General features: G+C 45.1%; 1 protein-coding gene across 1 annotated transcript in view; it reads right to left on the bottom strand.

The window, feature by feature from the left end:
- Positions 1-24038, bottom strand: part of MAPKBP1 (mitogen-activated protein kinase binding protein 1) — a 535700-nt gene that overhangs the window by 295552 nt on the left and 216110 nt on the right. Inside the window, exons 5-7 of the mRNA XM_063439925.1 lie at positions 8750-8807; positions 7028-7198; positions 6786-6923 (exon numbers count right to left, since the gene is read on the bottom strand). Coding sequence (XP_063295995.1) covers positions 6786-6923; positions 7028-7198; positions 8750-8807 — 367 coding nt within the window. The remainder of the gene's footprint in view (positions 1-6785; positions 6924-7027; positions 7199-8749; positions 8808-24038) is intronic.

A 24038-nucleotide genomic window follows, 5' to 3' on the forward strand; every position in this document is an offset into this window, starting at 1 on the left:
CCACCCACCCCCACAGAGCACCCCTACCCCCCCACACAGAGCACCCCTACCTCCCAAAACTCCTACCCCCACACACACAGCACCCCTACGCCCCCCCTCCCACACACACACACACGCACAGCACCCCTACCCCCCAACAGAACACCCCTACCCACCCCCCCAACAGAGCACCCCTACCCCCAAACAGATCACCCCAACACTCCTACCCCCCCAATACAGCATCCCTACCCCCACACACAGCACCCCTACCCCCCCACACACACACACCGCACCCCTACCCCCACACCGCACCCCTACCCCCACACACACACACACACACCGCACCCATACCCCCACACACACACACACCGCACCCCTACCCCCCCACACACACCGCACCCCTACCCCCCCACACACACCGCACCCCTACCCCCCCACCCCCACACACACCGCACCGCACCCCTACCCCCACCCCCACCCACACCGCACCCCTACCCCCACCCCCACCCCCACTACACCCCTACCCCCACACACACACCGCACCCCTCCCCCACACACACACACACACACACACACACCGCACCCCTCCCCCCCACACACCGCACCCCTACCCCCCCACACACACACACACAGCACCGCTACCCCCCCACACACACACACAGCACCGCTACCCCCCCCACACACACACCACACCCCTACCCCCACACACACACCGCACCCCTACCCCCACACACACACCGCACCCCTACCCTCACACACACCGCACCCCTACCCTCACACACACACCGCACCCCTACCCCCACACCCACACACACTGCACCCCTACCCCCACACCGCACCCCTACCCCCACACACACACCGCACCCCTACCCCCACACACACAACACACCCCTACCCCCACCACACCCCCCCCACCACACCCTTACACCCCCCCCCCCCCACACACACACACACACACACACCACACCCCTACCCCCACAAACACACACCGCGCCCCTACCCCCACCTACACACACACCGCACCCCTACCCTCCACACACACACCGCACCCCTACCCCCCACACACACACCGCACCCCTACCCCCCCACACACACACCGCACCCCTCCCCCCCACACACACACCGCACCCCTCCCTCCCTCCCCCCCCACACACACACACACACACACAGCACCGCTACCCCCCCACAGCACCGCTACCCCCTCTCACACACAAACACATACACTGCACCCCTCAATGCAGTATATGTGTGTGTATTCAGCAGTGTGTGTGTGTGTGTGTATTCAGCTGACTGTGTGTATGTTTGCATTTAACGGACTGTGTGTGTATTTAACAGTCTGTGTATGGATGTATTAAGCAGTCGGTGTGTAAATGTGTTCAGGTGTGTGTATGCATTGCATTTGTTGGAGATACTAATAAATATATGCTTAATTTTATCTATTAAGATCATTATTTAAAATTTGTATAATTGAACTCTCTGTTGTGTCTTCTAAAACAAAAGATGTTAACTAGTTTGGACAACTGTACGAGTTGTTTTTTCTGAACTTAAATCTCAGTATTCAGGTTTAATTGCCATGTTGGCACTTTGAGGAAAAAAAAGTTGACATGTATTGCGGTTTGGGCACTCAGGCTCAAAAAGGTTCGCCATCACTGCCCTAGGCAAAGATCCATTTTGCTGCCCCCTCATGATTGCAACCACATTCTCTCCGAGGTTTATTCACTAAATTCTGTATTGCAATGCATTGAAAACCTAATTGCAAAGTTTAAGCAAGAACAGCTGCACTGTAAAAGTAGTCTAGTTGGAGAATTCTTTTAAATCAGCTATTTTAACCTAAATTTGCCATTTGGTTTCCAATTAGGTCTGATCAGCTGTCCCTTTCCTCCACAGCATTCATTTCTACTCTAACATAATCTTACTGAAGTTTACACACAATGTCACAGACATACTCTTACTGAAGTATACACACACTCACTAACACACACTCTTACTGAAGTATACACACAGTGTCATACACACTCACACTGAAGTATACATATAATGTTGGGCACGCAGACTGCATAACGAGCAAGCCTCATGAGGTTTGATGGAGCAGAGGCTGTTGGGCAAGTATTGGTAAGTTTAGGTCAGCAGCAGAGTGCACTGAGGGTTAGGTGCAGGGCAGCACGCGCTATTAGCAGAGCGGGAAGGTTGCGATCCCTGATTGGTAGATCGCAGCACGAGATAAGCAGCGGCGGGAAAATGAGGAGTATAAATTTAAAGGCGCCAAATTATTTACCTCAGCTTGTGCCAGACAACTATCAAGGTTGGCCGTTTTTAAATATAACTGAGCTGCTGCTCCCACCCACCCTCCCTTCTTGTCGTGACCTTACAGGGAGTGCAGAATTATTAGGCAAGTTGTATTTTTGAGGATTAATTTTATTATTGAACAACAACCCTGTTCTCAATGAACCCAAAAAACTCATTAATATCAAAGCTGAATATTTTTGGAAGTAGTTTTTAGTTTGTTTTTAGTTTTAGCTATTTTAGGGGGATATCTGTGTGTGCAGGTGACTACTACTGTGCATAATTATTAGGCAACTTAACAAAAAACAAATATATACCCATTTCAATTATTTATTTTTACCAGTGAAACCAATATAACAACTCAACATTCACAAATATACATTTCTGACATTCAAAAACAAAACAAAAACAAATCAGTGACCAATATAGCCACCTTTCTTTGCAAGGACACTCAAAAGCCTGCCATCCATGGATTCTGTCAGTGTTTTGATCTGTTCACCATCAACATTGCATGCAGAAGCAACCACAGCCTCCTAGACACTGTTCAGAGAGGTGTACTGTTTTCCCTCCTTGTAAATCTCACATTTGATGATGGACCACAGGTTCTCAATGGGGTTCAGATCAGGTGAACAAGGAGGCCATGTCATTAGATTTTCTTCTTTTATACCCTTTCTTGCCAGCCACGCTGTGGAGTACTTGGACGCGTGTGATGGAGCATTGTCCTGCATGAAAATCATGTTTTTCTTGAAGGATGCAGGCTTCTTCCTGTACCACTGCTTGAAGAAGGTGTCTTCCAGAAACTGGCAGTAGGACTGGGAGTTGAGCTTGACTCCATCCTCAACCCGAAAAGGCCCCACAAGCTCATCTTTGATGATACCAGCCCAAACCAGTACTCCACCTCCACCTTGCTGGAGTCTGAGTCGGACTGGAGCTCTCTGCCCTTTACCAATCCAGCCACGGGCCCATCCATCTGGCCCATCAAGACTCACTCAGATTTCATCAGTCCATAAAACCTTAGAAAAATAGAGATATTGAGATATTTCTTGGCCCAGTCTTGACGTTTCAACTTGTGTGTCTTGTTCAGTGGTGGTCGTCTTTCAGCCTTTCTTACCTTGTCAATGTCTCTGAGTATTGCACACCTTGTGCTTTTGGGCACTCCAGTGATGTTGCAGCTCTGAAATATGGCCAAACTGGTGGCAAGTGGCATCTTGGCAGCTGCACGCTTGACTTTTCTCAGTTCATGGGCAGTTATTTTTCGCCTTGGTTTTTCCACACGCTTCTTGCGACCCTGTTGACTATTTTGAATGAAACACTTGATTGTTCGATGATCACGCTTCAGAAGCTTTGCAATTTTAAGAGTGCTGCATCCCTCTGCAAGATATCTCACTATTTTTTACTTTTCTGAGCCTGTCAAGTCCTTATTTTGACCCATTTTGCCAAAGGAAAGGAAGTTGCCTAATAATTATGCACACCTGATATAGGGTGTTGATGTCATTAGACCACACCCCTTCTCATTACAGAGATGCACATCACCTAATATGCTTAATTGGTAGTAGGCTTTCGAGCCTATACAGCTTGGAGTAAGACAACATGCATAAAGAGGATGATGTGGTCAAAATACTCATTTGCCTAATAATTATGCACTCCCTGTATTATGGGATATAAGTCACCCTCCTGGGCAACACAGGAGGGTGGATTTGGTTAATAAAATTGGTTTTATGATATATATTTATGGCTCCTGGCTGTGGTGGGGGGGTGGAGCCTTGGAATTTATGGCTCCTGGCTTTGGTGGGGGGGGGGGGGGGCAGAGCTTTGGAGAGTTTTAATGGTTAATATTTCGGTTTGGTTTTAAAATTATGGTTTTATGTTTAAAGTGGAATTATGAAATCAGTAATAAAGGTTCACGGCCATTTTCCAAGGTGCAATATTGAAGTATTGAATAAACAAGTTGGATAAAATAAGTTGTCTTGTGTTTATTTATATTATGTATCATTAAGAATGCAACATTCAAACCTCATGACACTCACTAACACACACTCTTACTGAAATATGCCCACACATAAACACATAATAATCAACCCCCTTAGACTCCATGTGGGCCATACCTGTGTGGAGGAGGAACCATTCTCCAGCCTGAAGGAAGTTGTTCTTGCTTCTACTGGGGGAGCAGGAGAGCCGTGTACTCTGAGCACAAGCTGCTTTCTGCTCACCGCTGCGTGTTTCCTGTGTTTACAGGCAGGGGGCAGCAAGGATACCAGGTTTTGTCCCGGTGTTAGAACACCGGCTTTCCCTGCCTGTAGGAAGGGAGCTGGGCTCTCAGTAACATCAAGGGAGCCCAGCAGATGAGACAGCTGCGCTGGGGGCTGGCTAAAGAGCTGCTCACCCAGCGGTCCAGCCCCAGAGAGCAGCAGCCCACCAGGAAAAAAGAGTAAACAGCCACACTGACCCAATTACTTTTGATGCACATTCGCAATATGTCCCTTCCACGTGACAATAGCGTCCTTCATTACATGTCGGAAACAGAAATTACCATCCTTATATAAAGAGTACAGTTATGAGAATACATCACACTTTTGAGAAAGTGTCAGGGTCAAACACAGTAAGTGTAGAAGTTTTATTCATAGTTTCATTTACAATTGTATTCTTTTTAACTTTGTACCAATAAAATGTAGTTCTATTTTATCTCTGTATCATCTCCACTAATTTTATCTAGCATCCTGCTTCCGTTGTATCTGTGGTGTTAATCAAACACAAGAACTCTCCATACCCAGAGCAAGTCTATGCTCTGGAATTTGTAGGTTACCATTATTTATTTATACATCTTTGAAAATACTGTGCCATTGGTCTATTTCTTTTGTATTCACATATGTTGCTGCATTAATACATTGAAGAGATCTTGGGTCCCTGACTGCAGTATTGGTATACTGCAGTCAGGGACCCAAGATCTCTTCAATGTATCAATGCAGCAATATATGTGAATACATGCTGATTACCTCTGAGCTTCAAATAGCCCCAGAAAGAGTGGGGATGTTTTTGGCATATCTACTAAACTGAATTAGTAGAAAAAGAAAATAGGAGCCTATACAGTGAAAAGAGACAAAGTAATGGTAGATGGTGTAAAAAATGGGGGAGGGGGGGGGGAGTAACCCCTAAATGGTTCATTTTAAAGAATTAAGAAAAGAGAAAACAAAAACACTGCCAATAGGTGTCTCCCGATTGAATATTGTGTAGGAGTCGCAATAGTAGTTGTTGTCACAAAAAAAATTTGATATGATAGGAAATAATGAATAAATAAAACTGAAACTTAACTTTTAATAGATAATTCTAAAAGCCATTAGAGGTAAAAATACAAAGCAAAAACCAGGGTATTCGGTCCTGGGCAAAAGTATTATCTTGCTATAACAGCACTGAGCATTCTTGGTCTAACTGCCTGACAGAAACAAAGTATCAAAAATTAAGACTTTACAATGAAAAGTATCTACTTACACAGTCTCTACAGAGAGCTAGGGGGAGAGGCAGTAAATATCTAGACACTAGACCCTGCTGCAGAAAGAGTCCAATCAAATAGTTGAGCTGCCTAAATTTAGGCAGGATATGTATATACAAATGGCTAAACACCACCAAATAGAAGTTAGAGAACGCAAACAAATATATATGAAAAGAGTGCTGTAGAAGGAGAGGTCCCTCGTGAGAGTGAATCACATCGATCAGTTGGTAATAGTCAGTAGGGAGTATATCAAGTCCCTATACCGATAAGACTTATCAGTGCAAATCTAACGTGCCTTCGAGGGCACCCCTTAAATCAAAGCTGCACTATCACTAAACCCCCCACTAAGTAGCAAGACTAAAATAAAAATAATAGTAAAAGAAAAATGGGCAGAAAGCCCAGTCGCAGGATAGCCATTCAGAGAAGGTGACTGACAGGATAACGACAACGGGAAATAGAACACTGAGATATTGCCGGCTACGGCATCCTGAGCCCTTGACGCGCGCGTTTCGTTCAGGTACTCATCAGAGGGGCCCCTGTTTATATCCACTAAACTGTATTTCATTTTACACTATTATCGTTTTTTTTACCTCTATTTTCCAAAGACATATATTGTGTCTCATACGAAGATCCCCATCATCTAATGGTATAGAAAATGATATGCATAACCACCCATAGGTGATTTTTTTATTTTATTTTATTTATTGTGGTTGTGTGGTTTATCTACCTGTGCTTTACATTTTTTTCCAAAGGGGATGGGAATCCTTGTGAGATTTACTGCTGCCCTTATTACAGCGAAAGCCTTCAACCAAAACTTTTACTGCTTTTTGACATGGCAGGAGGCAGAGAGGTAAGCAGTGCAAGGAAACATTGGCGCTGGAAAAATGTATGTGAAATCATTTGTTTTATTATTTTATATCGCATATGGGGGGGCTGTTTTAAAATAGGGACACTAAAGCATTTAGAATACAGGTTTGTACTCCTAACACTTTATTGTTCTTTTAAAAGTCACATTTAACACTGTTCTCTCACTGACCTTAGATGACTTTGCTTCATCCAGATACCAGAACTTGACATGACGGTTTCCAGCTGTAACAAAGTAACTGCTGTTCTCTGAGAAGGAGACTGCTGTCACTTTGCTGGAAACTTTGTTTGCTGCAACAACCACGTTTTTCTGAAAGACAAGAATCCATTACACAGAGTTTTGAAAGGTTATTTAGTGAAAACAGACAGTGTATTATTCAAAATAATAGTAGTATTGCATTTGTTGAGAATTACCTTCCATGACCAAACATTTACTATCATGTCATGCTGATAACCGACAGAAACTATATATTTGGAACTCGGACTGAAGGCCACACAGGCTACACCATATTTGTGTTCTTGTAACTCCGCCACCTGGATTCGTTCAGCCACATCCCAGACTCGCACAGCTGGCATATGCCCACTCTAGATTAAAATTGATTAGAAAATTACAAAGCAGTAGCAGGAAAGGAAGTTTCTGTAACAATCTGTAGGTTTTTAACAAAAATTTTTTGTTCATAACCAAAAACAGCAATTGTGCATTTTTAACAACTCTTTACTTTACATATTCTGCAAGTATATATTAAAGATTGATTGAAAATCTTTGAAAAACGGTTATACTTCAGGGTCAATTTTAAGATTACATGAGCTCTCAGATCAATCATTCTTACAGGAATTGCTGAACACCGTTTGATCCTTTTTACTAGACATAGCAACAATAATTAAATTATATTTGTTTCCCTTACTTGCTACCAGAGGAAAAATTATCAATTCGTAAAGTTACATTTTGAGCGGTTATATAAATGGCTAAAATTCACAAGGTAAGTCTTTAAAATTAGAGGTCACATGTATGATCATGCCTTTGCTGTGGGAGCAATAGTAATATCAATTAAAAATCAGAGACAACACTAAGATTTTTGAGGGTATAAGCAAGACCTGTCCGTAACCTAGCCAAAAAACAAACAAAAGTCCTGCTCATCCAGTATAGGTGTGCACACAGGTGCTACCACAATTTATTTTAAGACAAAGTTAAAGCAGCAAAAGTTTCGGGCAGCATCCCTTTCTCAATGCTAATGTCCTCCTCTTTATTTGCAGGTTGTGCGTAACCTAGTGTATCATTAGCCTCTGATATGCCAGTGCATTTTCTATTTCTTAATAACGTGTCAACATCTAAAATAGGCTATGTATAACCATGATCCAGGGGGAGATTGAGCAGTGACAAAATGGAAGAAAACATGTGGAAATATCAATTCAAACTGGTAAGGAACATTGACACATTTTTGGCATGAACTTTATCTTGGGATGCAGTGGTTACACTCCATTTAGTCTTTTAACCTAAAACAAAACATTTTTTCGTAATTTTTTTTTTGGGGGGGGGAGGGGGGGAGGGGGTATTATTATTTAGGCTTGGCACTATGGAAGCTATGTTATCAATAAAGATTGGCTTAAAGAGGATAGAACATATTCTCCTAAACTGGCATGGCAATCCATCCGAATGTATTACATTGTCATTCGAATCACGAAATCTTGCAGCACAAATTCCATTTGTTACACCTTACTAGACAGTGGTACATAGCTAACTTTCTAGGAATGTTTAGGTATATGAGAGTTTTCAAAGCAAGGTGTGGGAGCAAAACATGTTAATATTAGGAATTTACCTAGTGTATAAACCCTAGATTATCTGCAGCTGTCTAGGTGCCATGGCAAGTCTGGGCCCTCCAAATTACCAAATTACCCCATGCTTAGGGTTAGATAAGGGTTCGATGTGTACAACTTGCAATGTGTAAAAGCCTGCAATTTACATTTTGAGTGATGTGTTTTAGTATTTAGTTAATATTGCATACTTATTCAGTTTAAGGCACACGCTTAGGAAGACCATAGGGTCACCCATATTTTCTAAGCAAGTGTTGTCCTATAGTTTTATCCAGTCAATTAATGCATTTCAGGCTAAGATTGTGTAACAAATCAAATACTTACTTCTCCTGTGACCAAGAACTTCCCATCAGGAGAAAAGGCTAGAGCAGTTATTGTTTTCCTGCAAAGTAAATACAGTATTTAAAGAAACACTCTTTCTATGAAGACTGTTCTTATCACAAAAGTTGTAAGATCTTCATTTATAAAATTGATCTCAATAGTTCTAGAACACAAAAAAGGCATGGCATAAGAAAGGACATTGCTTTATGTGGCTTTCCCTGTCAAATACAGCAAATACTGCACAATGGAAAAAATGCAATATTGGAGGGATCTGACAAGTGGTCCCCCTAATGCCCTCTCCACATACTAGAGGACCATATCAGGTGGGTTTGACATGTGCCCACCCTCTTCCACACCAGGGAGTGTGCAAAGATTTTTGGGTACACAGGCGAAGATGATTTTGCCCCCCACACCCCTCAAAAAGCATCTCCTCTCCCCTCCATGTCAGTGGTGTATCCTGGTTTTGTGCTGCCCTAGGCAGGACAAAACTCAGGCGCCCCCCTTCCCCCCCCCCTGCCACCCCTTCCCCCCGCCCCGCCTTCTAAATACACACACACACATTCACTGACAGATACGCATACACTAACAGACACACACACACACACACACTAACAGACACACAGACACACACACACTAACAGACACACAGACTAACAGACACACGCACTAACAGACACACGCACTAACAGACACACGCACTAACAGACACACGCACTAACAGACACACGCACTAACAGACACACGCACTAACAGACACACGCACTAACAGACACACGCACTAACAGACACACGCACTAACACTCACTCACATTAACACTTTCTTTTTTTACTTTAACCCCCCCAGCCTCCTTACCTTTGGGAATGCTGGGGGGGGGGGGGTCATCTTTCTCCCTGGTGGTCCAGTGGCTGCTGGGCGGTCGGGCTGATGGCGAGGGAGCACTTCCTCTGAGCTGTCTGCTCAGCTCCCTCGCGCGCAGCACAGTGAGGCTGGGAGGCGGAATATGACGTCATATTCCGGCTCCCAGCCTCACTCTGCGGCGCGCGAGGGAGCTGAGCAGACAGCTCAGAAGAAGTGCTCCCTCGCCAGCCGCCCGCCAGCGCCGCCCGACCACCCAGCAGCCCGCCGGCATGTCTGTTAGCCGCAAGGCTAACAAGACATTTGCCTTGGGCATTTGGGGGCGGCTTTTTTTGCCGCCCCCTGGAAAATGCCGCCCAAGGCAAATGCCTTGTTTGCCTTGCGGATAATACGCCCCTGCTCCATGTTCCTTAAAGGGACACTATAGTCAACATATAAAATCAAGAAAGGCAGGTCCCCCAGCCTTCTTTCTTGCTTTTATATGAACTTGCCATAAAAATAAAATTAAAAAATCCTAGTAAGTTTTAATAATAAAAAACTTACCTCCGTTCCAGCGCAGAGCTTCCCGCTAGGCCATGCCCCTTTTTTCAACAAAATGACGAAATCGCAGAGCCCAATAGGATGCTTCTCCTTGAGAAGAGTCATCGCGATGTGGTGCGCATGCGTGGTTTCGCGTTGCACCAATCACATTCTTCATAGAGCTGCATTGAATGCCGCACTAAGAAGAAACTCAGCGCTCAACCGCGCATGTGCTTTCTATACCCCCCTCCTCAGCCAAACTGTGTTTGCATAGAAATACTATATATAGAGATCTCTCTATATATAGTGTTTCTATGCAAACACACAAGTAGTAAAAAATTAGACATATACACACACAGCAATTGTCCCTTCCCTGTCCCTTAGTGTTCCTCTCCCCTCCCTTCCCTTCCCTTCCATGTCTCTTAGTGGTCCCCCTACATGCCTCCTAGTGGCCCCCCTACATGCCCCAGAGTGGCCCCCCTACATGCCCCTGAGTGGCCCCCCTACATGCCCCTGAGTGGTCCCCCTACATGCCCCTGAGTGGTCCCCCTACATGCCCCTGAGTGGTCCCCCTACATGCCCCTGAGTGGTCCCCCTACATGCCCCTGAGTGGTCCCCCTACATGCCCCTGAGTGGTCCCCCTACATGCCCCTGAGTGGTCCCCCCCTCCATTTTACTGGTCTCCCTCCCCCTTAGTTTTTCTTTTCCCATCCCTGTCCCTTAGTGGTCTTATCTCCTCTCTTCCCGGTCTCTTAGTATCTCATCACGGTTTAGTGGTCCCCCTTTAGTGTTCCTTTTCCCTGCCCTTTCTTAGTGTTCCTCTCTCCCCATTTCCCCCCCTACCCCCCTTAGTGGTCAACTCCCCTCCCTCGCATGCCTCCTACCTCTTTTGTAGCGTGCCCAGGCAGAGCGGAGCTTCAGATTCCTGTACCTGGCCGGACTGACAGGAAGTGCTCTCTCAGTAAGCACTTCCTGTCAGTCCAGCCGGGTACAGGAAACAGATCCTCCTGTACAGTGGTCCGCTTCGCTCAGCCATGCTACACTGAGTGTGCTGTGCGCTTTCCTCGTGCCGGTCACTCTAAACTTGCACCCCAGGGCCGATGCGCCCTATGGCAGCCGCTTGTGCCGCCCTATGGACGTGGCAGTCCTGTTCCACACCCATTCTCTAGGTAGAGGGATAAGGGAAGAATCCTACGAGGGTGATATTATCTGAAGCGTTAAGATGCTACTGCATGGAAGTTACTGTGAAGTGTTGCTCCTATCACTCTCAGTCAGTTGGTGCATGGCTGAGAATCATGATATTTTCGTTCTACAGGCCCATACAGGCCAAAACAATTGTCTGGTGTTGTCCATATACCTATTTATTTTTAAAGGGCAGCGTTCCCTATAACTCTCACACGTGGTTGGTAGGAGGAGAGTGGTTGAAAATCAAATAGGTGGGTATATGACCCTTCCTCCTATTACCTCACACCAAGTGGTTAGATGGTTAATATTAGAGCAGGTGGGTGCTTCTCATGAATTTCCCCAAATCACTCCCCAGGGTATGTGGACTGGATAAGAAATGGAAAAGAAGTGCTACCTCTGTGTTAAAGAAACCAAAACATTTACTTACACTGATCAGCCACAACAATGAAACCACTGACAGCTGAAGTGAATGACGGATTATATCGTTACAATGGCACCGGTCAAAGGGTGACATACATGAGGCAGCAAGTGAACAGTCAGCTCTTGAATTTCATGTGATGGAAGCAGGAAAAATGCGCACGCAAAAAGATCTGAGTGGCTACGACAAGGGACAAATAGCTATGAAAGCTATATAACCGGGTCAGAGCATCTCTTTTTTTTTTTTTTTTTTTTTTTTTTTTATTGGGTAACTAAACCAATAGATCAAACTTTTATGGACTGAGACCCACTTTTCAAAATGGTAATTTTTAAGACACACTTGCTTTTAATGCATATTTTAAAAAGTGAACACCATGGCAATCAGCTTTAGAGGCATACAATTGGCACACCATAGCAATCCGCTTTAGATGCACACAATTGGCACACCATGACAATTACTTTTAGAGGCATAAAATTGGCACATCATGGCAAAGAGCTTTAGAGGCATACAATTGGCACACTATAGCAATTTGCTTTAGATGCATACAATTGGCACACCATGGCAATCTGGCAATCAGTTTTACAATTGGCACACCCTGGCAATCAGCTTTACAGGCATACAATTGGAACATTATGCCAGCTTTAGATGCATAAAATTGGCACACCATGGCAATCAGTTTTAGTTGCATAAAATCGGATCATTATGGGAATCAGTTTTAGATGTATAAACTTGGTACATCATGGCAACTTTAGGTGCATAAAAGTGGCACACCACGGCAATCAGTTTTAAAAGTATACAATTGGCACACCATGGCAATCAGCTTTAGATGCATAAAATTGGCATATCATGGCAGTTTTAGAGGCATAATTTGGCATATCATGGCAGTTTTAGATGCATAATTTTGATATATCGGAGTTTTAGAGGCAGAAACTTTGCACATCATGGCAATCAGTTTTAGAGGCATACGACTGCTTACTCAAAGACTCAGTCAGAATCAGAAGTTCTGTGTCCTGCTCATCCAGGCACCTCATGTTAAGTATCCCAGTGGTGGAACTAATGTAGAGATGGCCCTGGAGCAAGTATGTTTTCTGGGCCCCCCTCTTATGCAAGTGTGGCTAAAAGGTAGATCTCCATCTGTCGGAGAACTTCAACAATGCTATGCCAGCTGGGAATCTACCTTTTGCCCATCGTTGCAGAGTTATACTTGTGAGCAGTGTTGGAGCATTTGAATGTAAGCATGTTTGTTTATTAAGTATATGTGTGCATGTATGGGAATATTTGTATGCACTGTTGCCATTGGAATGTAGTGGTGTACTTGTTTGTCATGTTTGCGATTGAATGCAGGGGTATTTGTATGAAGTGTAGAACTTTAAATGCAGGTGTGCTTTTGTGTGTAGTGTTGGTGTTTGAATGAAGGGGTGTTTGCATGTAATTCTAGTGTTTTAATGCAGGGGTGTGTTTGTATGTAATGTTTGCGTTTGATTGCAGTGCGTGTATATTGTATATATAAACTATATATATATATATATACACAATGTGTGTTTGAATGTAAGCATGTTTTTTGTATGGAGTATGTGTGCAGTGTATATGTTATGGATAGAAATTAATGTAGGTAAAATGTCTATTTAACAGTAGTGACAAAGGTGTATTCTGTGTGCTAGATAGGCGCTTAAACAACAATAACTGGTTATAAGTTTTAAATAGCTGCTACAACACTTATGTACTGCTCTCTCTGGTCCCAGAAGTATAGTAGAAAATAGGGGATTTGAGAGGGTTAATATGAAGAGAAACCACCACAAAAACCCGTAAGTGGAGCGCTTGTATGTACTTACCCCTAATTTTTAGGGGTATCAGGTAATCTCAGGTAAAGTGAAATATGCAAAACAAAAAAAGAAATTTCCAATGGTGAAGTATGTCTGATTTTAGTAACAAGAAATATGAATAGTGATAGTTTGCACTCACAAATAGAGAGCCAAGAAAAGGACTGGCTCAAATCACATAGACTTTGGTGTGCGATGGGAGACACCTTCCCTCTTTGGTTTTCTTGCTTCAATACTCAGAAGGGAAAAAACACATAGAAGGGATTGCCCCTTGGTGAAGTATGTCTAGATAAGTTATATGTGCAATGGTATCTCAAAATGAAAAATTGCTCACCTTGTCCAGAGCCAATATTAATTAACCTGGATCTGGTTTACACAGCTTATTACCCTCACTGAGGGGGGCAAACCTTCTTTAGGAGGTAGATGCAGGTAGGCAGCAGATTGCAGAGAATGATCAAATAGATCAATTTATTAATGTATAAAGTATATTAAAACAATTACGGTAATACATATAATTTACAAAACAATGATATTAAAAGTCTTTAGCTGCCAGACTCTTCGAGATGCGTTTTGCCCTCCCTTGGGCTTTATCAATCAATCCTGTTAGTTGCTAAGGGCTTAGAGTCCTCCCAGCTACCCTTACCGAGGCAACCAGCTCCCCTTATGTTCTCTCGCCCTGCACAGCTACCCACACCAACCCCTAGGTATGCACCCCTGCCTCCAGACCTACCCTTGACTCCAGGCCTACCAATGAGTCAACCCTCTATGCCTCAACACAGGAATTGTTTTAACTGTGGTCAGCCAGGTCATTTCAGAAGAGAGTGTACTGCCCCTACGCCCCCTAGACAGTTCCAGCGGGATGTGAGACAGACTAACCCTGCAGCCAATTACCCCCAGTTCTCAGCTCATGGTTACTCCACAGCTAATAATCCCGCTGCCAGTTATCCCACTGCCAGCTACCCGGTTGCCAACTAACCCCCTCCCCCCAGTCAGTAACCCTGCACCAGCCAGCCGCCCCTACACTGGCCCTGACCAAGCACACATAGATCTCCTATGCTAGGTAACTGGCAAACCTTTGTCATCTACTCCTGTCATGGCAATGTCTTCAGGGGACAAGGGTGGGCCCCTAGCCACAGTAGTCCTACCTGTAGAAGGGCACCCAACCAAATTCTTAGTTGACACAGGCGCAGCCCGGAGCGTCCTTAGAGAACAAGCCTAACTCCTCTTTGCTGTCCAACATTGATGTTTCTTGTGTAGGTGTAGATGGCACTCAACGGAGTAGTCCATTAACTAAGCCCCTGCAAGTTGGCACTCACCCTGATCTCCTGGCCGGCTTTGTGGTTTCCTCTACCTGCCCAATTAACATACTGAAAGCAGATGTCCTCTCCCACTTACAAGCTTCTATCTCCTTCACCTCAGATGGCAAGATTCAGTTGTCGTCTTCCCCCATGGCAACTGCTGATACTTCAGCTCTCTGCTCCATACCCCTCCTGCCCCACATGGAGACCCCTGACAGGGATGCAAGGGTCCTAGCTGGTTCCCCCAGTGCCTTTTGCCCCAGTTCTGGTGAAGTTACTCCCAGGAGCCAGCCTGCCCCGTAAGCCACAGTATCCTCTGAAGTCTGCCCAAGCTTTGCTATCTCTCAGCAGCTCGAAAGCCTATTGTCCAATGGTGCCCTGGTCAAGCGTGTGTCTCCCTGCAACACTCCCTTGTTCCCTGTGAAGAAGAAAACTGAAAAGGGTGAGCCTGAAAAATACAGGATGGTCCAAGATCTCAGAGTTGTAAATGAAGCTACTGTCCTGGAAACCCTCATTGTATCCAACCCTCACACACTTCTGGGTAGGGTCCCTTCTGGGTAGGGTCCCACCTACCTCCAAGTTCTTCACAGTGGTGGATCTGGCTAGTTCTTTCTTCAGTGTACCCCTTGACCCCTCATGCAAATATCATGCAAATATCTGTTCACCCATGACTGTCAGCAATACACATGGACTGTCATGCCTCAAGGAGCACAACACTCTCCCAGTCAATTTGGCCTCAATCCTGGACTCCTGCTGGTGGAGGTGCAGCTCATCATAACAGACCTGTTCCGTGATTCTAATGGCAATTGTCTAGCCTTAGTCCACCTGCCTCCGGAGGTAGCTTATCTATACCACCACTGGGACTTAGCTGTCCCCATATCTCTCTCTCCAAGTCCCCACAGATTTCATGGAAAGAACTTGGCCCATTGGCCAAATCATGGAGCACTGCAGATCAGACCGAGCTCTCTGAGAGGGTGTCACTAAGCGAACCCTGAATTGCAAGACAACTGGCTATCCCCAATTCCACACAGAAACATGCACTGAAACCCCACCCACAGACCAAGATCCAGATGCACCTCATGATTGTTTCAAACAAAAGAAAATGGAAATAACCCTTGCAAGAACCTGAACTCACCCGGTTTGTGGATGGCTCCAGATTTGCTGATGAACAAGGAAGATACCATACTGGATTTGTTGTCACCACAGTGGATGAAGTACTTCAAGCATCCCCACTCCCCCCATCCATGTCTGCACAAGAAGCTGAGCTACATGCCCTCACCTCAGCATGCAAGATTTCTGAAGGAAGACACGCCAATATCTACACTGACTCAAGATATGCACTAGGCGTGGCACATGACTTCGGACTAATCTGGAAGACAAGAGGATTCCTTACAGCAACTGGCACACCAGTAAAGCACAGCACGGCTATCAAGGAGCTGATGGATGTCCTACTTCTCCATGAAGAAGTGGTCATACTGAAGGTAAAGGCTCATGGTCTGAGACTGAACTCAGATGAAGCATGAGGCAACTATATAGCGGACCAAGCCGCCAAAGACGCTGCGTATACACCAAGGGAAGTCGACAGAAGAGTGTCCGCTGAAGAAATTCCCATATTCACCATGCAGACCTTACCCACAGACCTCAAGCTCCTGAAAGAACAACAAGCAGCTGCTGATCCTGAAATACAAAGTTGGAAACAAAAAGGGGCAACCCTTAAAGATGGGGTTTACTCCAACAACCTCAAGTTCTGTTTATCCAAGAGAATGTATTCAGCAGTGGTCCAGTGGGCCCATGGAGCATCACACCTGTCCAAGACCCTCATGAACTCTTTGATCAGCAAATACTATGAAGCACCAGGAATCACTTCTCTGACAAACAGCTACTGCAAATCCTGCACCATCTGTGCCAAGTGCAACCCAGGCAGAATGAAAAAAGCTCCCCTGAAGCATCTAGCCAAACCTCACTACCCCTTCCAAAGAATCCAAGTTGACCACATCCAAATGCCAAAGAGTGGCCGGTATGAATATGCACTAGTCAAAGTGGACATGTTCTCAGGATGGCCAGGGTCCTATCCAGTTACTAACATGACAGCCAAGACCACAGCCAAACGCCTGATCACCAAAGTTTAATGCAGATACGGAGTCCCAGAAGTAATAGAAAGTGACTAGGGTCCGGCTTTCACTGCATCAGTAACCAAAGAAATCTGGGCAGCACTGGGGGTGACCCTTGCATTCCACACACCCTATCATCCACAGAGTAGTGGTAAGGTAGAACGCATTAATGACACTTTAAAGGCCAGAATGCTGTAAATGGCCCAAGAAACTTGCCCTGGCCAGAGAGTCTCCCCATAGCTCTATTTAGTGTAAGGTACACACGCAAAGGGAAGTTTTTTTTATCACCTTATGAGATTCTGTTTGGTTCAGCCCCTAGACTCGGGTGCTACTCCCACCCCGGCAACTTCAACTCCAGTCTGATATATTGGTTGACTATGTAATTGCCCTTTCCCGAGCGTTGAGCAAAATCCATGCACAAGTGTTTTCTTCCATTCCAGATCAAGAGTCTGACACGGGCACCCACCGACTGCTTCCTGGTGATTTGGTTCTGGTTAAGAAATTCGTGAGAAAGCACACTCTTGAGCCAAGATATGATGGTCCCTTCCAAGTCCTCCTATTCACAGCCACATCTGTTAAATTGGTCGGGAAGAGCACCTGGATCCACGCTTACCACTGCAAGAAGGTTCCAGCCCCCGAGGAGGCGGACTGTCCTAAGCAATGATTATCCTGTACATCCTTTTGCTGCTAGGCCTGACTAGGGCCCAACAAGTTGCCATTACTAAAGATGATGATGTTTACACATTTTGGTACAACTCAGCTAACATACATGTGGCCACCTTTACATTTGATTATTGTGATATTGTAACATTCCCACAATCATTGGTATAAAAAGACATTCCCTACATAAAGGACCCATACATATGTGTTACAGACGACTACTGGGGACATGACTGTAGTTCCTGATGGGCGGCGGGTTGGAATGCAGGGTCAGCTTGGGGTTATAAACCACAGAGTTCCCTTAGATAGGTTTGACAGAAATGGGGAGTCCTTATTACGCAGAATGACTTTACGGAAACCGGGAGGGACGACCCCAATGAAACTTATCCTAAACATAGAACATCCCAGCCCCGGAGATGCTGGCGAGCATGTAATGGAATGTATTGGAAAGGGGGGCTCCTATAATAAACAGGGAACCTTCTACCTACAAGATATGTATCAGTCACCAGAGTGGGTAGCTTCCCGACATATGATCACTAATCCACTTAAACCCCACATACAGACCTATAAGGACATGGTAGCCATAGCAAACCCTACATTTGAAGATACTATGGCTACAGAGACAGGATTCTCTGACACTAACCTATGGCTTGAATGGATGAGATATAATGCCAACAAACACAATAAAACTAACTGCTATGTCTGTGGAGGAGCCAGACCCCACCTAGGTACTGTATCCCTAAACTTACCCCCCGACATAGAATTGTGTTTCCTAAGCCTCTACACTACCCTCAATACTAATCAGTCAGCATGTGAAGAGTGGAAAAAGGAATACCCAATTGTGAATAAGAACATCAAACCAGACAAGGGTATTACTATAAATCCAGGGAACTACACGTGCTATGGTATATATGGTGGAAAAGGCCGATTTTGAGTAATTTCACTGGTAAATATTTTTCCACTTATAGCACGGTTCCACTCGCCCTCCTACAAAAACAATCCCTGGGGGACTTGCAGCTTAGGTCACGGCTAGAAGATTTATGGTGGGTGGAATGCAACCTGGCCTATACACATTATATCTGACAGCCACCAAGTTGCACATGACAAGTCACACTCACACATCAGGACCAGAAGAGGCACTCCTGTAAAGGGCAGTTTCGACCTCCATGTATATATAGATGCCATTGGAGTGCCAAGGGGGGTGCCTAATGAATTCAAGGCAAGAGATGAAGTTGCAGCAGGGTTTGAATCCATTCTCCCTATCATCATCACAGCCAATAAGAATTTAAATTGGATTAACTATATATATTATAATCAACAACGGTTTGTACATTATACAAGAGATGCCCTCCAGGGGTTGGCTGAGCAACTTCAGGCCACATCTCAGATGACGTTCCAGAATAGCTCTTATTGATTGTTGTGTTTTTTCCTGTATTAAGAAGTGTTTAGAGAAAACAACAGATTAGGCAACACCAAATTTCATTCATCAGGAGATAGATGAGGAGCACTACGATAAGCCCTAAGCCCCGTTGCAGTCCCTCCCCACCAATACCAAAGCTACATTATTTTAGGGACCATAGGGTTAGCGTCTGTCTTTACGGGCAAAGTCTGCAGCGAGGGGGTTGGTGGACAAGCCACTGCTCGTCTTATGCGCAGCACCAAAAGAGTTCCGAGGCCTGTTGGACAGATGTGTTGTAGGCTATTAGAGACAGCTTATAGGGATAGATATTGCTTTCAGTAAATAGTCGTTTTAAGGGGGGGACTGTTATGGATAGAAATTAATGTAGGTAAAATGTCTATTTACTTTGTATACCTGTATTCAGTATTTACTCAAAATGGCTGCTAGAGCACCCCCTTCCATCGACTAAACACTTTGTGTAACAAGATGGCGTCTCCATCCGGAGTAAAATTCCGAGATGATGGTGACATCACACTTTGGAGGAAGTGCATTCGATAAGACACTTAACAATTAAAGATGTATTCGCTCTGTTACTTTGCATTTTGCATATGATGTAGTTCTGCCTTTACAAGAGGCTTGCCACCCCCCTGATTAAACATTCCAGAGTGTTTATCTGAACTTGTGTCAGTGTGATTTACTTCAGCGTGCACGCATTCTATTTTAAGCAATCTGGACAGGGGCAGATACTCAATCAAACACTTGGTTTGATCTAAAACATATACACATACACATACAGAGACACACAAATACACACATACAGAGATACACACAGATACACACACACAATGACACCTAGTTTCCCACACACAGATACACAGACACTCATGTACACAGATACACACTAACACACACAGACACACATGGACACAAAAATACACACACACTGACGCAAAAGGACACTCAGATAGACATACACATAGAGACAGGAGGTGAGGGTGACAGTGTCGGAGGGAGTGTGTGTGCAGGTAACAGTGTGGGGGGCAGTGTGAGGGCAGGGTGAGAGAGAGTTAGAGTGGGTGGCGGGCAGGGCGAGAAAGGGTAACAGTGTTGGGGGGCAGTGTGAGGGCAGAGTGAGAGAGGGTTAGAGTGGGCGGCGGGCAGGGGGAGAAAAGGCAACAGTGGTGGGGGCGCAGTGGAGAGAGGCCTACAGTGGGGGGCACTGAGAAAAAGGTTTACAGTGGGGGGGGACAGAGAGAAAGTGTTACAGTGGGGGGAGGGCGGCAGAGGGTGAAGTGTTTACAGTGTGGGGAGGAGGGCAGGCAGAGAAGGGGTTACAGTGTGAGGGGGAAGGGAGAGAAGGGGTTACAGTGTGGGGGCAGGGAAAGTAGGGGTTACAGTGGGGGGGCAGGGAAAGCAGGGGTTACAGTGGGGGGAGGGGGCAGAAAGAGAAGGGGTTACAGTGTGGGGAGGGTGGCAGATACTGCTGTGATCGTTACAAATTCAGAAGTCCCGCCAAAAAACACGATCTACGCGTTTCGCTCATTAGATTGAGCTTTTTCAAGATGAGGTGTTGAGGGGGACACAGTGGGTATATATAAGTACCTTTAAATTGACTAATCAAAAATATTAATTGATTAGTCAATTTAAAGGTACTTATATATACCCACTGTCCCCCTCAACACCTCATCTTGAAAAAGCTCAATCTAATGAGCGAAACGCGTAGATCGTGTTTTTTGGTGGGACTTTTGAATTTGTAACGATCACAGCAGTATCTGAAAGCCGGCGCTCCTGGAGAGGACCGATCTTAGTACACAGGAACGGTTCTGAATTATCAGTATCCACGGAGCGGTAACATTCAACTCTTCCATTTGACACTCTGTTTGAACTTTGCTTTTAATGTGAATCTTAGAGATAAGCTTCACAATATTTTATTGTAAGAGTTTCTCCTATGGGTTTTTTTTTATGGGAAATAAAGTTGTTACATTTTTACACTATGTCAGTATCTTTTCTATTTTAAGGTTTGGATACGTATAAAGACACAGATTTGACACACATACTACTGTTGCAGCAACTTATCCCTGCGGACTTTTGAAAGTGCCCTCAAATAAGACTGGAATTTAAACTCTTTATTTATAGATATTTTCTGTGCTGAGCCCTATGTTAAAAAATAGTGGTATTGTGCTGGAATCTCGGTAAAAATAAATTTAGTAGGCCGAGATTGCCACGTGGTATGTGCACGTGCATTTACTGATGTATCGGTCGGTTGGTTGCACGTGGCAAAGATACAATCAGTAGTGTTCAGAGCATGTGCAAGAATACAGGATATAGTATTCCCCTCCTCCATTGTGCTGGGCAAGCCATGTGGTCAAACAGGAAGTTAGTCTTTGTTCGGTTGATTGGGGTAAGAGTATGTGTGGGTGGAGCTTATTATGGGTGGAGTTATTTGCCTATATAAGGGACCTACACTATTGTTCGGGGCTCAGATCTTGTTGTATTTTGGTGACACTAGTCCCTCTGAGTCCCGGTCGGTGAATCGAATAAAGAATCTCTTCCTTCCTAAAGAAACCTGTGTCCATCTCTCTGTGCTCGGCTTCTGTCAGTTTCTCCGGTATCATTTGGTGCATTGGCCGGGAAGCTCATCGTTCAACGGTAGCTGAGAAGCAGAGGCGTGAGACGGTCTATCTTTGCCCACGCTCTCTACGGCTGCACCCCTGAACTTCTGCGTGGACCTCCCTTCGTCTCGGCGCCACTGGTCTGTTGTCCAGGAGATCATCGGCCTCTACGTAGTAAGTGCTGGGGTGTCCCCGTCGATGAGTGTGAACTCAGGTTCAGGAACGAGGAGGTAAGACTACCACTGTTTTAGACGGTGGATCCACTAGGGGTATTGGATACCGATTGTGCGGTAGGCCCATAAGGGGTTATTTGTGTATGGAATCTGCCCCCTCCAGTGGAGGGAAGGAGCGAAGGCACACCGCTCGTAATTAAACGCCCTGTAGTCAGCCAGTTTAATTTTGGTTTGGAGTCAGGCTGGGTTCTGTGTAAATAGCCCAAGCCAGACACCGGTGTCTTGTCTAGACTAGCGTTCTAAGGTGTATAGTATGTTCGCTAGGTCGGAGGGACTGGGAGACTAAGCGGCGTCTGTGTAAATTCGTCCGCTAGATCTCAACCTATCTTGGCTAAGTGGGAAGGCGTGTAAATTTGGAACCCCCTAGATTTTTGATAGAGTATATAGACTAAGAGGGTGCTGTTGTAAATTCTGCCCTCTAGTTCGCTATATGTGGTGCTTGGGCAGCGTGGCTAACCAAAACGGATGTAAATAGTTTTAGGTAGTCCATCGAGGTACTGGCCAATAGATTAGTTGGGAATTGTAAATGTGTTAAAGATTGTTGTAGTAGCGTGTATATCTTGCTAGATAGCGTGAGCTCTGCCGTCTAGCGAGAGTGTGAATAGTGTGTAATTGTATTATAGCGCACGGTACCATAACCATGTATAATTACTGATAATGTAAATAACTACTAATAACTGTTGTCTATGTTGTATGTTTAACACCATAACCACTACTAATTGAACTGTGACTTTAAATTGTACTCTAACCAATGCTAACCGTACTATAACTACTGTTTGTAAAGACGATGTTACTGGGGTATGTTATAGACGGCTAATTCAGATATAGGGAATTATAGCGTTGGTGACTGTATAGTTTCGCCAAGAGGCGCAGTAATAGTTATTTAGTGACTGGTGTAACAGTAACCCCTAACTGACGTTTCTAAACGAAGCCCCATACTAACCCGACAACTGACCGGTACCTTCCAACCCCGACATTATCAAATGCCTCTCCGACTGACACCAGGCCCGACACACATTAACGGTGACGGCCAGTTACAACACGCTGATCCTGTATTGGTCTATGTTCCCTTCACTACTACTGATCTATTTAACTGGAAGACCCATAACTCCTCGTACACCGATAAACCTCAAGCCATGACGGATTTGTTTACCTCCATAGTCCAGACACATAATCCCACTTGGGCTGATTGCCAGCAACTGCTTATGACATTGTTTAACAACGAGGAAAGGACACGGATAAACCAAGCGGCAATTAAAGCACTGGAAGAAGTGGCCCGTACACAAAATCAGGCAAACCCAGCAGCATGGGCCACAGCACATTATCCAAATACTGATCCGGAGTGGAATGTCAATGGCGCAGATATGGCCCATTTAAAAGCATATAGGGACGCTATTATTGCTGGCATGAAAGCCGGAGGGAAAAAGGCGATTAATATGTCTAAGACGCTGAGGTATTGCAAAAATGTGATTAATCGCCCAGTGCCTTTTATGACCGATTATTGGAGGCATACCGGTTGTATACCCCCTTTAATCCAGAGGCTCCTGAGAATTCCCGTATGGTTAACTCTGCCTTTGTCAGCCAAGCCTACGGAGATATAAAGCGCAAGCTACAGAAGTTAGAGGGGTTCGTAGGGATGTCTATAACCCAACTAATGGAGATAGCAAATAAGGTCTATATGAATAGGGAGACAGAGACGAAGAAGGAGGAAGAGCGAAAGATGCGTAGGAAAGCAGATATGCTAGCAGTAGCTATCGCAGGCGTAGATAGAAGGGAAAAGGAAGTATATAGGGGAACGGATAAAGGTGAAAATAAGTGGAATGGGGAACCTTTGAGTAGGAACCAATGCGCGGACTGTAGGGAAGAAGGGCATTGGAGAAGTGAGTGTCCACGGAGGGAACAATATGAGAGAGACAGACCTAAGGCAGGGTATAGTAATAATTATAGATGCAGAGCGAGAGGAAGAGGAGGCACTGGAGGAAATAGTGGGAATAATAGAGGAAGTGTTAGTGGAGATAGATATTACCCAGCAGCGCAGAGACCGCGCGAGAGAGAGAGGATAGGGACTTTGTGGGTTTGGCTGACACAGCTATGGAAGACTATTGATACCGACCGGGCTCCATCCCCCTTGGCCGAGCGGAGCCTACGGTCGATGTAGCAATAGGGGGAAAAAGGAGTTCT

The sequence above is a fragment of the Pelobates fuscus genome, chromosome 13 (assembly GCF_036172605.1).
Source record: "Pelobates fuscus isolate aPelFus1 chromosome 13, aPelFus1.pri, whole genome shotgun sequence".
NCBI classification, from domain to species: domain Eukaryota; kingdom Metazoa; phylum Chordata; class Amphibia; order Anura; family Pelobatidae; genus Pelobates; species Pelobates fuscus.